Source organism: Musca autumnalis, unplaced genomic scaffold, assembly GCF_047663935.1.
Source record: "Musca autumnalis isolate F117 unplaced genomic scaffold, ASM4766393v1 scaffold_1, whole genome shotgun sequence".
Lineage (NCBI taxonomy): Eukaryota > Metazoa > Arthropoda > Insecta > Diptera > Muscidae > Musca > Musca autumnalis.
In genome coordinates, this window is record NW_027411644.1 from 118,366,868 (window position 1) to 118,385,151 (window position 18,284).

Below are 18,284 nucleotides of genomic sequence, written 5' to 3' on the forward strand. Positions count from 1 at the left end.
AAAGAACTAAGAGAACTGATGAGTCCAAGTGGCGTTGGACGAAACTAGTCTTCTCTGCCATCCCCTAAAGTAATCAATTTTTACTACATCCCACTTTAAACTTGTTGTTTTAAAATTTGAAAACAACAAATATGAGATTAAGCTTGACTTACATACACATATCAAATATTGTTACAACAATAATATCGTTAATTTTTCTGGGTAAACTAATTAGCCGATGAACTAGCACGAGGTGGTTATGTATCTGTTCGACCACTGATGTCCTGCTACAACGGCAAACTTCATGAGCTCTACTTCAAACTTGATGCAGGACATCCAAAGCAATCAGACCATGTGGTCTCTCATCGTAGAACGACCTCTCCCCTCTCACTCGATAAATTAGGGATGATAATCACTGTGTTACTTATAATTGGTCACTGTAGCGTTAGATCTCTATCGTCAAAATGGGATGACAGTGGCATTGACAACTGTAGGATATGTGAAGACTGTCGAACATCTACATTGTACGTCCCTCTTGTGAACACAAGAAAACCCCGACTACTGGGTAGATATAATATACATACTCGCAGCTTCCTATCAGACATAGATCCCATTATCCTCAACAAGTATAAACCATGGAATCTTCTCACCATCATTTTCAAAACTATTCCAGATGAACTTAATGGAACAAGTGAAACATATGGCTGTGCATCCTTAAACCTAACCTAACATCCTTACAGAAGTATTAATTTTAAATAATGTATTCCAGCCAATGTAGCCGGCAACATTACATGAACTTAGGGGTTGGTTTTGATTCATCCTCCTGTAAACTTTACAGCCTAGCAACCAAACGTATGCAACCTGTAGCCATGGCAACAACATTCTAAGTTTTACCAGGTGCAGTGCATAACAAGGAAAAAAAACAATAGTCAGGCAAAATTTGTGAAACACAATCTAAGGAATCGCAGAAAAAAACAAAACAATTCCACTCCAGAATTTTATGAAAGGATTTAAAAATGTTGCATCAAGGCATAATCCTACGCGAAGGTCATATAACACGAACTATTTATAATCTGGTAAATTTCCAACATATGAAGAGGGGGACAACACCCAAACATAAGTAATAATCCTTTTTAATTTATCTCTCTCTCTCTCCCCACATTAACAGATTAAGGACAAACGCTATGAGGATGTCATTGAGTGCATTATAAATTTGGGTGAAGCGGCCAATACCAGAGCCGGTCTATCCACTTTGGGTTATTGCTACTATCATGCCCAGAAATATGAAGAGGCAGCCACCTGCTATGAACAGCTGTGTAATTTGGTACCAAAGGTTTCCAAATACAAGTAAGTGGAGGGAGGATTCTAAAGGCCCCTATTTTTGTACATTTTTAACCTATTCCCTTTTTTTAGATTCTACTATGCCCAATCTCTGTACCAAGCCGGTATATTTGCAGATGCCTTAAAAGTCCTTAAGCAAATCAGTGATAATTCTGAGCTCAAGGAACAATGTTTACAGCTGCAGAGTGCGATTTTATATTCTAGTGAAGATTTTGCTGGAGCTCAAAGTGTTTTGAATCAACGTAGTGGCGGCACAGCCGAAACTCTTAACGACGAAGGTTGCCTTCTATATCAGGCTGATCAATTCGATAGCGCTGTACAAAGATTCAATACTGCACTACAGGTGGGAGGTTTTAATCCTTTGATTGCTTACAATTTGGCCCTGTCACACTTTCGTAAGAAGGAGAAGACACAGGCTATTGATTATACAGGTATTTCAGGTGATGTAGTCCTAAGCTACAGGGGTCTAATGTGTGCATTTTTATTTGTAGCTGAAATTGTTGAACGTGGTATAAGGAATCATCCGGAATTGGGTATTGGAGCTCAAATCGATACAGATGGCAGTGCTCGTAGTGTGGGTAACCCCATAACTATGGCCTTGTCGGGCATAACCCAAGCTCTTAATTTGAAGGCGGCCATTGAATATAACGATGGAAATGGTAAGTTAGCAATGTGAAAATATCGGTTCCTGTGGGCAGAGACTTGAAAGTAAGGCAAATGTGTTCAGTTTCAAAACAGCCGCAAATCGTGATTAACAACCTTGCATTTTCAATACACGAATTACATAAGAGTTTCGATTAAACTTCATTTCATGTCTTTTCTTGAGGACGAGAACAGAATTTCCCGGAAGGGATAGTTTAAGACTTATCTATCTATTTATGAGTGTGAATGGCTCTACATAGTACAGTTTTTTTACCTGAGTTCGAACGACATGTCGGTCATAGTACGGCACCACTTGCAGAGAATGTTTACTGTTTAAGTTGCCATGACTGAAAAACTCAGGAAATGGAAGCTAACATTACGCTGATGGTTTGATCACAGCTGAAAGCGTGTTGTTGTCTAGCCTGCGACTCGAACTCAGACATTGACCTTTACACCACGGTGGCATCCACAAACGGAAGTAGTAAACTTGAACAGTTTTCGCAAAAGTTAAGTTCAAGGCGAGAATTCCATACTTCCTAAGATAATGACCCAAAAGCTCAAAAAATAAAACCACCAATTGATGAGGACGATAACTTATTAATTGAGTATTCGAACAAACTTGATGTACATTTAATATGATATTTTATTGCCTTTGTGGATTAGGACTTGTTGTAGCCTTCGTGTCATAGATCCGACTAGGTATCTTAAGGTCTTAGTGGTGATATTCTTCCATTCCGCCAATACTGCACATTTCAATTCTTTCAGCGTAGAGTACTGCTTTAACTTTGCGAAAACTTTGGCGGATAGGATACCCAAAAGGCCTTCAATAGGTTTGTGACGCGACTTAGAGCTGGTCATTCCAATAATGGTACATTTCGTGCCTTAAAAAGTCTTTTGGAAGTCGAGCAACGTGAATCAGGGCATTATTTAGTGGGGAAGTCCAATTATACCCGTGCAATTCTCTAGCCAAATCTATTAAGTTGTTCTCTACCAACTCAACATATGTTTCGGCACTCATATTTTGTCGAAACAAAACTTAATGTTACGTAGGTAGTCGGTGCGATCATGACCACAACGTTAATAAAATGTAGACTGTGTTCATTGGGTCTGTCAGTGGAATAATAAGATCTATTGTTTAGGATACCTACAAACGCCTAAAAACTTCATTTCCATTCATTCATTTCCAAATTTCTGTCGTAGTATATTTAGGTCCACCAATGGCAATGTTTACAATTAATATGCTCCTTACAATAAATGATTTGTTTCTATAGCGGGTATTAAAAGCATGATGTCCGCTGGAAAATATGATTGTGTGATGCCCAATATTGTGTATACATTTAAACATGTATATCAATATTTGATATTTATAAATACCATGTAGTGGTATTATGGTAGGGAACCATGTCCTAAACAAATCTACAGTAGAATGAGAAATGTGCAAGTTTGCTACAACCTTCAAGGCTCGATTTTGCATACGCTGAAGAGATTTAAATTCGGTTGATTTTTTATAACCAAAAATTATGATTAAATAATTCAATTGACTCTGAATTAATGCTTGATAAATTAGCAATTTTGTTGTACTATCAAATTTGTTTTTGAATTTATATAATATGCCAATAGCTGGAGCAATTTTTGATTTTAGTACTTTAATATGGCGGTCCTATGATAATTTCCCATCTAAATGCAGTCCCAAATATTTAACATGCGTAACTTCATTAATTTCATTTTGACCAACATATATTTTGAACTCATTGCTGAACCCGAAATGAGGTTTAAACCTTAAGAGTTGTGTTTTTTTGGTGTTAAGATATAACCGATTAAGTCTTATGTATTCTAATATTAATGACGAATCTCTTTCTAAGTATGGTTTTAACACCGTTTCATGGGAATAAGGGTATAAAACGCAAATATCATCTGCATAAATGAACATTTTTCCATGTAGGTTAAGGTTCTTTAAATCATTGAGATAAATCGAAAATAAAAGAGGTCCTAAAACACTCCCCTGCGGAACACCATATATAACATTACGCACACAGCTTTTCATCTCACCAACCTCTACATATTGCCTGCGATCGCTTAAATAACTTTTCAAAAGCAATATCGCATTTCCTGTTACACCATAAAACATGAGCTTTTCCAAAAGAATTTCATGATCAACAAGATCAAACGCTTTAGACAAATCATAAAATATACCGGCTACAGCTTTATGCCCATCATCTATACCTTTACAAATGTAATTTATAACATTAACAGAGGCTTCCTCCGTGCCACAACCTTTACGGAATCCATATTGGAACTTATTTAATAAGTCTTTTTCTGAAAAATACTAAAAAATTGGGTATGTAAAACTCTTTCAAAAATGTTGTCAATAATCGGAAGTATTGAGATGGGACGGAATTGGTCCACATTGACTGATTTCGTTTCCTTTGGGATTGGTATGATTCTATGCAATTTCAAGATATCAGGATAAGTAGTAGTATCAATCATATCATTAAAAATATTGGTGAGAATTGGTGCAATGAAGCTTTTAGCTGTTAAAAACACTTTAGGATAAAGTTTGTCGTGACCACACCTTTTTCTTGGTGACAGAGTACTTATTATACTTTCAACTTCCTCACATGTAGTATAAGTAAGCCGAAATGTATGATTGCTTCTAACCATGGTTCTTAAATCTTTAATATTATCATCTGAATTATTTTGTATTTGCAGTTTTAGACAATTCACTGACTCTATAAAATGTGTATTAAGCAAATCAGCTTTAATGCTATCGGTTTGAATCAAATCTCCATTTGAACTTTGAATATTTATTTGTTTTGAGAAAGTTCTACCAAGTGTTTCGTTCAGAAATCCCCATGACTTTTTTGGATCATTTTTCATGTCGTTCAAAGTGTTAGTATAAAAACTATTCCTTGATTCATTAAGGGCTATTTTTATAACTTTACTGATTCTTTTAAGTTTCATCTCAATACTGGCATTATTTCTTTTTCTTCTCATACTTAAAAGTTTTTCTTTATATAACATTAAATTTTGCAAATTACCATTTATCCACGGAGTAATATTCTGTTTTGCATTTATCTTCCGTCGCTTTTGTACTAAACAAGAATCAACAATGTCGACTAAGTACTTTATCAAATTCTCCGTATCTATTGACGGGTCGCCAGTATGTGACAAATTATCAATTGAGTTTCTAATACGATTTTCCAACTTCTCATAATCACACACAAGAGTACATTTCAAATCAACTTCTTTACTGCGTACATTCAATTCCATTCTAAAATGTAAGACATTGTGATCTGAAAGATCAGATTCTATAGAATCAATATACATGGGCTTATAAATGTTACTATAAATGTGAAGTATTGCTGGAAGGGCGAGTGATAAGATCATGACAATTTTTAAAATCAAAGTTCATCAACAAATTAAGCAACTCTGACGAAAAGTTTGATGATAAAATATCTCCATAGCGACAAAAAATGTTTTCTAAAAATTCGGCATAATCACTATCTTTATAGAATGAAACAAAAATTAGCGGGTTTCCCTCAATAATTATGTTATTAATATTTAAGACAATCACATCAATGAAATGTTGACTTGCTATTTCTTGTACAGAAAATTCAAAATTTTCCGAAATATATATAGAAGTGCCTCCATAACCGTCAACTCTACAACAATGCACTGATTTATACCCTGGTATATTAAAAATTTGAACTAAATCTTGCCTAAACCAAGTCTCCTGTACAGCTACCAAGCCAGGTAATTTGGGAAACTTAGCAACAATCTCTTTAAACTTATTGAATTTAAACATTGAAGATATGCTTCTGACATTTACAGACATAACTTGCAATTTATTTCTATAAATATTGTTAGAATTTTGTTTGAATGAATCAAAAGATGTATAATAGCAAGAATCTATCCTTGAAAGACGCTACAGCTACCATGAAGCTTAAATGAGTGTCCGATTAATGGATTGTCGCAATAGACTCCGTGTGTGTATATTTTCAGAACGTGCAAAGGAGAGTTACCTTCAACCCAAATGAGTCAAACCTGAAAGAGGTGGGCATTTAATCGCTGGTGTGTATACTGTCGCCAGATTCAAACTGACTACCAATTAATCCTGATATTCAGATTTATTTATATTCGCATAGTAGTGCATTGTCCAAGAGCTTTTCACCAGATGAGTCCACTACAGGTAAAGATGGGCAGCACCAGATTTGTGTCTAAGTGCCCAACTTTTCTCAATGGAGTTCTTGCAGGACTAGAGTATTCCTTTTCCTGTAAAGCGATGGTGCAGACCATTGTGTTTGACCTAACTTGACAGTTGTACCAGATTACCTTGCATAAGGTCAGAAAAGGTTGGTAAAAATTTGCCAATTATCAGCACTACTTCGTTGTCAGCATAAGCTACCACCTTAGTTTTTAGCTGATCGAAACATCGATCGTTTAGTATCACAAGCCAGAGCAGGGGTGAGAAAAACAACCCTGTGGTGTACCTCTGTAAACATTTTTCTTAACGGAAATATCTTTTATGACAGAATCGATAATACTGATTTTCAACATCTCATCAATCCATTCCACTAACATGGAGGAAATTCCTGTGTGGCTGAGAACATTATGGATGAATTCAAACATTACATTATTGAAAGCCCCCCTCTATATCGAGAAAGGACACCAAGGTAAAGTTTGAATTTAATCCTATGTAAGGCGGTCTATTCTGAATTGCCTTCAGGTAAGAGTGTTAAGATCTTTTTGGAATCTAATTGTGTCCTAATTTTAAGATCCAGTAACCTTTACTTTGTGTTTATTAGAAAGGAACAAAGATTAATAAAAAAATATCCGTCAGGATCTTTAATATCGGCTCCACAATATTGCTGGTATTATACCATCCGATCTCGCTGACTTGACGACTTCGCAGACATATTTATCTACCAGCTGTTCATCCCATTCAGTGCGTGCTGCTGTAGATAGGACACCATCAAGGTCCGCGAAACCGGGGAAGTCCAGAGTTTGTCCAGAAACCGTCGCTACGCTTAAAATTTGTTGGAAGGCTTCCAATACACTGAGATCCTGAAATATCCAATTAGAACCAACTCGGTTACTAAATGTTGATAATACGTTGCAGTAGCAAGAGGCCTTACACTATAATGATCCTTGCTAGAGTCAAAATGGAACACATTCTGTGCGATTTTCCTACTCCTCGACAATTTGAGTTTATCAGCCTTATCACTTCCGTGCACTGTTCAATTTTCTGCATTCTTGGCAATCTTGCACAGAAAATATTTTGCCTTTTGATAAAGAGCCCTAACGGATGTTGTTGTTGTAACAGTGTTTATTATTCGTTCGTTCTTCTGTTCAATCTGGCTCTGGGTCTATCTCCAGTTCCAGGAAAGTGGCTGCTTCAATGGGATGTAGCCACAGATCCACTGGAGTTAGATGAGTAGGTTTGGCGGGGCAGTTGAAAAGGTGATTTGTGTCGTGCGGACCCATGCGGCATACTGCGCAGTTATTTTGTACGGCGCGACCAATATCCGCCCAATAAGAAGCTATGCGCCTGCAATATCCCGAGCGTAGTTGAGCCAAAACTACTCTGGTTTGTCGTGGAAGCTGACGCTCCTCAGCTACGATAAATGGGGATGTTATATGGGGACATTATTCACACTTTATTAGCTTATGGTCTTAGCAACTGTGTCCGTGTGAATGATATTTAAACCTGCTTGATATGCCTGTTGATCTAGGGGTTCTCTCCTGTATCGTTGGACCTCTCCCTCTAGAGCGTGGATATCTTTCCTGTCAATGTGCCACCCACCATATGATGATTGCGATGGGTCTCACGGTAACTCCCAAGCAAACACTGCAACGAAAGCTTGGTCCACTGAAGACTTGATGAGTCACCCTGTTGCTGTTCTCAGGGCGGCATTCTGACAGCCGCCAGGATCGTGCAATCATCCGCATACGTTACGATCTCGATGCAGTCTGGAGGGGGCGGAATACAGGAGAGGTACAGTTTAAACAGTTCCGGAGATATCACCCCACCTTTGAGAACTCCATGTTTTACCATACGGAGTTTGGACTTCTTGTTCCTGAATTCCACGTACGACTGACGTACACACATATACATAGCGATTATGAATCTTCACGTAGGGAGCTACTCACAAGTGAGTTGCAGTTCACTTTCACCTGCTCGAGCTATTATGATTGAGCAGGGAGGAGCACAAAAAGTGAACAAGGGTTGACAAGTCGGAAAATGGAAAATAATGGCGCGACTTGTGAACCCTTGAAATAATAATTTGTGTTGCCATACCGTCATTTTTTGCACAAATAACTTTGAGATTAATTAATTCTTATTTTTTGTATAAAAAATAAATAAATTTTCAAATTAATAAACATTTCTAGCAAGAAAAATGTCAGTTATTAACAATCCACTGTAAAAGAACATGGATATTGGTAAAAGAAAATACAACATTAAAACAACATGGCAACATCTGTAACAGCTGTTCTTTTGTTTTGGCAGATATGTGAAAATTGTTTATTTACACTGAAGAATTCGTGAAATTTATTGGAAAGTCGTAAAAAAGTGAACAAATGTCGTTTAAAAACGTCATTAAACGGCTACAATAAGTAAATGTTTAATGTTGCATTTTGGGTGATAACAGAAATGGCAAATTCTGAGGAATACCAAGGAAATGAAGTGGAAGTTGTGTTTAGCACCATCTCCCATTCTTTCCAAGACTGCGACCCCAAAAGATCCAAATCGTGTACATTACTCTCTCTAGGAATAACAATTGCAGACATGGGTTGCTCCTGATTGGGTCCTTGTATAGTTGTGAGCCGCTTTATGCAGAATGTACCTTTTTGATCTGTCCATACCTGAAAACTCGATTTAGGCCTTCCTTCACTGATACATACCACGGGCAACGTTTTAGTTACAGTACTTGCTCGGGCATTACCGTGAGATAGGGATGGCTCTCACGGTAATGCCCGAGCAAGTACTGTAACTAAAACGTTGGGTGGGTTGGCCCGACACACTAGGTCCATCAAGAATGATCTTCACGTTCTAGAGAGGGAAGCCCAACCATACTGGATAGAATCCCTTGCTCAACAAGCATTTCAAGTAGTTTTGAATAGCTTTCACATAGTCGCAGGTTCTAATGTAAACAAATATAGTGTGAATAAAGTCCACAACAAACCAGAGTAGTTTTTGCTCAACTATACTTGGGATATTGCAGTCGTCTAAATTCTTAGGCAAATATTGATAGCACCAAACCTAGTCATATAACTCCAGTGGATAGTTACATGCCATTCTTGGAACTGAAGGTAGACCCAATTTTGTACCAAATTCTGAAAGAATTCAGAGATTCAGACCGAATTCGTAAAGAACTCTGAAAAAATTTTAGCGGTCAATGTCCTAAGCTTTAAAAAACAAGAACATTCGTTTTATGCAACTATAAACATTATGGTAGAAATTTATAATAATGATATTTCTTTCTTTTTATAGAATAAAAACAAAAACGCCCATTTGTTTTTAAATTTTTAAGTTGACCTCAAGCCAAATTAAAACCAAAGAAAATAGCGTCCAAAGGTCAACAATAACCTCACAACATAAAAAATCTCTTATTATTTTTTGTTACTTTCAACCTAAAATACAATTAATTATCATTACAGATACAAAATATTCGTATTTTTTAAAATAAATGTTCACACTTAAATTTTTTTGTTCAACTCACTTTGATTTCGGTAGTGAGAAATTTCAGCAGAAATTTGCCTCTTTTTCTCACTTTTTTTACATTTGTAATAGCTAATTTTTTCACGAACGTGAGTTTTGCTCACCCTCTTGTTGTTTATAATAAGGGAACAGTGAGAACATAACATCACTCACGGCGATATGATGTTTATAATAGGGGAGGAGGCGAGAAAGAGAAAACTCACGGTGAGAGGCCGTTCATAATTGGACTGATAGTTTACTATCCAACGAGCTTGGCTGTCTGCTGAATGTCCTCAAACAGCGTGAGTGTCTGAAGCTGTCTGTCAAAAGCTTTTGATAAGTCAAGCGCCACCATCACTGTTCTATAACACGGCGGTCTCTGGTTGAGTCCTTGACCAATATATATAATAGGTGACTCGATGTTTATGTCTGGCGAACTGTGACACTCTCCTGTAATTCTGGTAGGGGCGCCCTCATTGACCGTGCAAAACGTAGAGCTATCAATCCCCAGGACCAGACGATTGTGACCTCCCAAAAGCGGGCTAATGTCAGGCTTGTAATCTGAGATACAGTTTTTTCTCGGCGGGATGTATACGTTCAGCAACTCCATCTCGGCAGTTCCACACCTGACTGCTATCCCCATACATACTCAAGCGAGATAGGTCTGTATTGGACAGACTAGTGCAATAGGAGTGCTAATCCCCCACCTCCACTGTTGGTGCATCCTTCCTTTGCACGTTGTAACCATCACAACGTTGTAAGCTACAGTTGTTGTTGAGCTTGGTTTCTTGCAGCGACCTTGATATTCTTCGGACTCATGATGATAGTGGACATCATCCTCGATCTTACCTCGGAGTCCATTGCAATTAAATTGCAAAAAGGATGCATTTTCTGGGATTGGGACAACAACGGCTGGTGTTAAGTACTGCGTGTGCGGTTGCCGTCGAGGCGACTGCGGGGGAGTTTCGTTATCTGATGACGACTCATTGGGGACTGTATTTACGCAGCATGCAGCAACATAGTCCCTCACGTGGACAAGTCCAGAGCAACCCCTTAGATGCACCCACTCCTGACATATATTGCATCTCACCGAAGGTTGGATATGGGTGAAAATGCTGATGTGACAAACCGACCACAAATATATTGGTCCTGGGTTTTCCTCCGTCCCGGCACGGACCAAAAGAATCCGGAACAGGCATTCCGGGATATGCTGCTCCCAACACCGAAAAACGAAACAAATACAAACATATGTACACTGAGGTGACAGCCGCTGAACGGAACACTGATGTTGTGTAGTTCCGGGTCAATCCGGTACCAATGAACCAGCTGCCGTGGGATAGTTTTTTTATTTTTCTTGTTGGTGTTTGGTGTTTTTGGAATGGACAGAACTGTTGCTGATTTGGCGTTGGGTGGATGAAGTGAGGCAGCATTCTTTTCGACGATGACTCAATTTGATGGGGTAGCTACCAGTTCCTGACTCTAGGCTATAATGATCATCCTCAAAAGAGTTACCAGGCTGAAGCCTAGGAGTTTTGTTTCTGAGTTTTATTTGATCATTTTTTCCATGCGTTGTTCTCAAGGATATGCCGTAAGGGAATGGACTATCGAAAGTAGTGGCGGCAACTGAATAATTAACCCCGAACCGTGTACTTGTTGACCATTCAGATCCTCAGCACAACTCAATACTATACAAGTGTATATAAATGACCGCTTTTCCTAGAGGTTTCTTGTGATTTTCCAGTAAGCTAATTGACCCGCGACAATGCTCCTCATCATATTTTAACCGGGCTTGCGACCAGCCTTGGCCGGTATGGATGTTGTGTTCCCAAAACTCGAAATACCATACAGTATGACCACAAAGTTTAAAATGATTACAATAAGCTGATACTTTTCAAGAGTAGGGCAATATCATGAAGCAGATGGTCTCTATGGACGTTTTTAGGATTTCGGCGATATACCCTACACTCAACATACGAATGTGACATGGCATAACAACAATGATTTTCTTTTTCTTCCCAACAGTTGATGCAGCCAGAGATGCTCTTTTGGATCTACCACCAAGGGCTGAAAGTGAGTTGGATCCGGTGACATTACATAACATGGCTTTAACCGATCCCCAGGGACCAGTGGCGGGGCTAAGGAAATTGGCATTTCTTCTTGACCTGGGACCACCAGCATGTCCAAAGGAGACTTTTGCCAATATTCTTTTAATTTGTTGCAAACACGAGTTGTACGAAACAGCAGCGGACATACTGGCTGAACATACCGATTTGACCTACAAATATTTGTCTCAGGTGAGTCATATGGGAAATACATATGTATGTATATGATAAAGAGCAGAAGGCTGGAAGTAATTTTCTCATTTCTATTCTTTAGTATCTCTATGAACTATTGGATGCATTGATAACAGCTCAAGCCTCTGCTGAATCGGCCGAAAAGAAATTAGGAACATTGGCGTCAAGTTTAGCAGGGAAATTACGGAGCTTAGCTGCCAAAGTTCAGGAGGTGCGTTCTACTACAGATCAAAATGCTTTGAGGACGGCATTAAAAGACTATGAAAATGCTTTGGAATTGTAAGTATAGAGAGGTGGCTTAATGAACAGGACGCGCTTCAAGACCAAATAACCATTTGCTAGCAGTCAACGTATCCTATTATGAATGCTTTGACAATGCAAACAGGGAACAGATTTTTGATATTTAATCTATTAGAAGTCACTTGCTGGAACTCCCTGTTATTGGGCCACGCATAATACGTTTGTCTCCGATATCTTGTATGGTTTATTATGAACATTTCAGATATTTACCGGTGGTTATGGCTCGAGCTTGGATATCATGGCGTGATGATGATTTTGTCGGAGCCGAACGAGAATTTCGTTCCAGTGCTGAATTTTGTTCCGAAAATCCCATTTGGCGTTTAAATGCCGGACATGTTCTCTTCATGCAGGGTGATAAATACAAGGAAGCAGCTGCATTCTATGAACCCATTGTTCGTCAACATGGTGATGATGTGAGAACTTTGTTAGCAATTTTTTCGAATATTTTTTAAATGATATTATTTTCCCATTTAGATCATGTCCGTATCGGCAGCTGTTTTGGCAAACTTATGTGTATCCTATATCATGACCTTTCAAAACGAAGAAGCCGAAGAGCTGATGCGCAAAGTGGAGAAAGCGGAGGAGCTAAAAGGGAATATGGGCAAACAATATCATCATTTGTGCATTGTGAATTTGGTAGTCGGCACATTGTATTGCGCTAAATCAAATTATGAATTCGGCTTGTCGCGTATTGCTCATGCCCTGGAAAACGGGTCAGGTGCACGTCTGTATGCCGATACATGGTTACATGTTAAACGTTGTATTTTGGGTCTTTTGACTGGAATGGCCAAGCAGAACATCATTTTGGCATATCCTTCGGTGCAAGAAGTTATGGGCTTCTTGAAATCATGTGAAGGTGAGTGTGCTTTTTAGTGGAAAAAAACAATAACCCAATATTCACATAAACGGAGCAAATATTCCGATAATGAACGATAAAATGCTAGGGTTAAAGAAGACATTCGCTCCTATGAGGATAAGAGGAGATTGCCACAACTCACCAGACAACACAATTGTGGCAGCCGGACTGATAAATTACGTGTCCTGACATCTCATTATTTCACTTGGCTCAGACCACCCTCCTGTCCGTTAAGACATCACCCGACTTCATAACCTCTGACCGCCGTACTTTTCTGATCCATGGGAAAGCTGCTTGGCGAGGGTTCAGAGAAAATTAATCACCGCTTCAGAGAGGAAGCTACCTAGTTCCTTAGATCCTCGGGTAGATGAGAGAATTTTCCCATCCATCATATCAGTTACATCCGTTCTCTATATACTGGTCAAATACCCAAAATTAGACCAAATTTCCCAATAGAGATTACGAAATTAGCAAATGAGCGTGATGAGGTTCTTTGAGCTAACCCTGAAGAGCCAAGAATTAGAGAACTTATTTTTGAAGCCAAACTCCTTAAGCAACGCAGAATTGGTACAAGATTAAGAAAATTGTGGGCAACGGTTACATCACTGTCGAATATGGGAAAGATGGTTGATAGAACGGCTACTACTTTCAACAGCGTGACAGTGACAGATCCGAACAGGAGTCCGTGTTATTTTACCCGACAGTTTATAGAGCACCCCGAGAGTGACAGGGCGATGAGTAATGTGCTACGATGTCTAAGAGCTATCTCGGCCGAAGAGGTACCACCACAATAAACGATAAGCAATGTTGCAGATGTCACCGAATCGCGAAATTATCCAAAGGGTGCAATGGCAATGCTTACGCCACTGGGTGGACCAATGTTAAGTACTTGACAAATGCCCTCAATCTATCGCTAGCCACCCGTATTCTAGCAGAAGCCTGACCGATATCTCTTCCGTCGCCAGTAGCAGAGATTCTAGAGGCACTACTCCTACCCATTATGAGAAGTTGTTTCTCAGTTGCCCAACTTCATCATAAATTCCGGAAAATGCATAGCACCACAACAACATTCCACGCCATATCCACACATAGCAGTCAAGGACTAAACCAGAACAGACCGTGTGACCGAACAGACATAGTGTTCCGTGACCTATGAAAGACCTTTGATACTGCCAACCATGCTCAGCTATTCGAGAACATAGAGAAGAGTTCCCCCAGTCGGTTTGAAGCATTGGATAATCACGTTGGGCGCCAATTGTGTGTTGAATTCAGAAATAAGAAATCTAAGATCCGTAGAGTGAAACAGAGAGTTGCCCAAGGCAGGTTGACATCTCCGGAACTTATAATCCTTCACATTTGTCATTTGGACGCAACCCGTAAAATTTCGAAAAGCATTATTTTTGGACGTTTGTAGGATTTTCCATTGCTCAGAAAAGAAGTCCATACCGGGGCGACATAATTGAAGACACAAAGACCAATGGCCTTATATATGTGGAATGCGTGCGAAGAGAAGTGAAGCAGACCAGTGTCTTATGAAATTATAGAGCAGGTGGATGTAGGAGATTTGTAAAATAAATGTTTAATAAAGTGGGGGACAGCACTTCACCTTTAGGTATTCCCATTTTAATCTTGCGGAACTTTAATTTTTTTCCTTTCAATTCAACAAAGGCTGACTTAGCATTATGGAAGTTAGCAATCTAACGTTTGACATCATCAGGAAGAGTGGAATTCATGGTGCCGGAAACCAGTATGGAATGGTCGAAAGCCTCGGACAGGTTGAGTGCTGCCACAATGGTTTTCTCTTGCAAAACCTTGTTTGTGTTATTGACGTCCCTGAAAACATGTTGACGTGAAGCTATGTGAAAATGCTGGTTTAGGGATGGAAGTAATAGGGAGATTGGGTGGTACGATTCTCCATTGGTAGCGGATTTGTATGTCTGTAGAATGGAAATTATGCCACATTCCAAAGGTCCGAAATTACAAATTGGGAAATTGATAATTGTAAGGCCTTCGTGAAGTAGCTAAACCCTACTACTCCCAACATCCTTAACATTACTTTGGATGGTTTGGACTTGGAGATAATTCCCACAACTTGACTGGATGTGAAGGAGATGGACTGGAAATCCCGTTTAAGCGACTTGCATCTCCGGGCCTTTCTATATGGTTGTATGCTCAATAAATTGGCCGGCAGAACTGTGTTGTTCACTTTTGGACATCGGAAAAGGGAATGTCATTGAAGCTATAGCAGGGAGTTGTTTTTTTTTTCTTATTGAAACTAGATAGACTTTTAATCTGGTCGAGCCACTTGGAACTCCTCTGTTCAAGAACAAGATTCTCTATCTCCGCACCTAATTGCAGAATTCTTTCGTCAGCTGGGTTGTTGGCACGTATTTGGTCGCGATGTTGTACCAATACGATCCCTGGATGGATAATTTGGTCTCGTGAAAGGAATACCTTCCCCTGGAATGTAGAGCTTTGCCGCCTTGGATTATACTCTGAATATTTTTTCACTTTTCATGCCAGTCCAAGGCAGTGACAAGTGATGTATGGAGTAGTCAATTTAATTCGAGAAGCAATGCCTGTTGACACGAATGTGGATCGGTAGCGTCAAATAAATCGCTACCTTTGTCTGGTCAGATTTTAGTGACCTTTACCGTTTGCCAGAATGTGAACGGAAGGAACGATGGATTGGCGATGGAAATGTCTGGCGGGCTACGGCTGTAATTCTAAGGGAGGATTCCTCGTTGATGGAAGTGAAGTCGATTTCGTCTGTTTAGCAATAAGAACACCGCGTGTATCGTTCGGCAACTGAGAGTGCCATATCTCGTGATGATCATTGAATTTGCCAAGGACAATTCTGTTATCCCCTTGGAGCAGATGGATTGCCGCAATGCTGTTGACGGGCGGAATGTACACGTTGATGATTTTGATATCGATGTCATCGCAATGAACTGTGATTCTAATGACTTCAAGACTTTCCCCATCTCGCCTTATAATGTTATAATTCCTCTTGTAGGGCAGCAATTAGGATGTTGTTCCCTGTTTCTTAAACCATTGCAGTTAAAGTGCATAAATGGGAATAAAGCGATCGGATCACCAACCTGCTGCTGGAGCCCTTATTTAGATTATTTAATGGAATTTTCATTGATGTGTGGAAATGAACATTGTGAACTGGAAGACTAGACGGATTGCTAGTCGCTCTACTAGCTGGGACACTGGTAGGGGTACAAAATGAAGAACTAAACGGAATGCTAGCCGTAGTACAATGGTACTAGTGGGAATGCTACATTGGAAACTAGTATGTGTACCATTGGATGGAATTATGGACCCGGATAAAATGCTAGTAGAATAACTAGCTAGATTTGGGGTACCCCTGGGTGGAATTGTGGATCCCGAGACCTAAGAACCTCAACATTGCATCGAACTGAAGAAATTTGCCAAAATAGACGGGGATTTTGTTCACTGTCGGCTGGGAGGTTGGCGATAAAAGTTTTTTATTTATTTATTTTTTATTTATTTTTCCGTCGTCGAAACGCACTGATGCAGTTGTTTGCGTTGGTACAACCGAATAATACGAGGACAAAGATTGGATCGAATCGGTTAATCTGTTCGAGAGTTTTTTTGCGCACCTGGCAGCCAGCGGATGAACAGGTCTAAATTTATTCAAAATTGTCTAAAGGGATTTCGTCTAAAAGTGTAATTTCGATGAGGCGCATTTTGTGAATGAAACTCTTTTCAATTGATAAAATCCAGATATTGGGTATTATCATAAGCTCACAATAATACTTGTTTTCACATTCACATATTTAACAGTATGTTGTATAAACCAACTTAATTAATTTGAAACACACTTCTACATAAAAGCCAAACGAAGCAAATTAAATTCATAGTATTTTACACACATTTCAAAGTTTTCACGTTTTCTCTTTTTTATGCATCGAATTGAAATATAATGTTACTTACTTTAATTATTTCCATTTCAGTTAATGGCATCTTTACACCAGCCAACATTTACAGCGCATCTGATGAAGTGCCCGCTGAACCTTTGACCATTGGTTTGGAAGCGCGTAAATTACGTTTGTTGTTGCTCAAATTAAGTGAATACGAGAATGATTAAAACAGGCAAAGAGGATTTTAAAACTTTTACTTTCAAATGTTGTTTTTTATTAATTAATTATTATTTTTTAATATAATGATTTACATTTTACGCACTACACTTTCGTTAACAAAAAAATGGTTAAGGTAACAATACAAGAATACGACATATAAGTGGTTTTGTTTATGAAACGGATCTAGTAATTGATGAGTGTTATTGCTTTGCTGAGAGTAGTTAATTAATGTTCGTATGTATGTTGGTATGCATGTTTGTAGGTTTTTTATAAACAAATAAAGTTATGAAAATAATAATGAGAAATCTCAATGAATTTATAAATTTAAATTTATGTGCATGAGGGGAAGAGTAATATTTATGACGAATAGTATATAGGAAGAGTATAATTTCCATGTATAAATGTGGGGATGAGAAGTTGGTTTGCGGTATTTTTCATTGTATGGGAATTATCTAAAAGATTTGCACACTTTTTTATCAGATACATATTACTATTCATTATTTTAATTAATTTCATATAAAATGTGAGTATACCGGTTGTTGTATTTTTTTTTTTTTTTTTTGAAAAACTTTTCTATCTCTGCCCACCAGTTGTGTTTGTTTGATGATGATTATACTATTTGATGCGTATGGATGTATATAATTTTTTGTATGTATATATGGTTTTTATTGTTGTTGCTGTTAAAGTGTGCCACTAATTATTTTGTTGAGACCTTTTTATTTCTAATCATCGGCCAAAACAGCACTGCTAGCCATTTCGCTAACGCCACAAGTATTATCGCCACGATAAACACGATAATAGCCCTGTTCACCCCATTTGCTGCCCCAGGAATTCTTAACAATCCAATAGGGTAGAGTTTTCTTGAACATTGGGTAGTCCGAGACACCATAGCCAACAATTAGAACACCATGATCGAGATTGCTGTGAGAGCACAATGGACGCCAGGGATGTGAAACACCGCCACGATAGAATTGCATAGCATTGGCGTTGATGCCTTTTTAAAAAGAAACATAATTTTAATTAAAATCGGCCCATAAGCTTATATTGCACAAAATGAAAAATAA

The 18,284-nt window shown here is 38.6% G+C and overlaps 2 protein-coding genes across 4 annotated transcripts in view; one reads left to right on the forward strand and one right to left on the reverse strand.

The window, feature by feature from the left end:
• Window positions 1-651: 651 nt before the first annotated feature.
• Window positions 652-17,525, forward strand: Ttc30 (tetratricopeptide repeat domain 30). Its single transcript, XM_073990328.1, has 9 exons — window positions 652-1,055; window positions 1,148-1,326; window positions 1,393-1,751; window positions 1,812-1,979; window positions 11,684-11,955; window positions 12,038-12,234; window positions 12,458-12,668; window positions 12,730-13,111; window positions 17,095-17,525. The coding sequence occupies exons 1-9, from the start codon at window positions 996-998 to the stop codon at window positions 17,226-17,228; spliced, it is 1,962 nt and encodes a 653-aa protein (XP_073846429.1). The 5' UTR covers window positions 652-995; the 3' UTR covers window positions 17,229-17,525.
• CtsF (Cathepsin F) overlaps window positions 17,253-18,284 on the reverse strand; it is an 82,595-nt gene continuing 81,563 nt past the window's right edge. For all 3 annotated transcript variants that reach the window (XM_073990300.1, XM_073990315.1, XM_073990307.1), the window contains one exon: window positions 17,253-18,214. In XM_073990300.1, coding sequence (XP_073846401.1) covers window positions 17,943-18,214 — 272 coding nt within the window. In that variant the 3' untranslated portion in view covers window positions 17,253-17,942. The remainder of the gene's footprint in view (window positions 18,215-18,284) is intronic.

Coding starts and splice junctions, on each gene's coding strand:
- Ttc30 (XM_073990328.1), top strand. CDS start 996: ATGTTGCATCAAGGCATAATCCTACGCGAAGGTCATATAACACGAACT. Junction 1,752..1,811: donor ACAGGCTATTGATTATACAG/GTATTTCAGGTG, acceptor TTTTATTTGTAG/CTGAAATTGTTGAACGTGGT. Junction 11,956..12,037: donor CCTACAAATATTTGTCTCAG/GTGAGTCATATG, acceptor TCTATTCTTTAG/TATCTCTATGAACTATTGGA.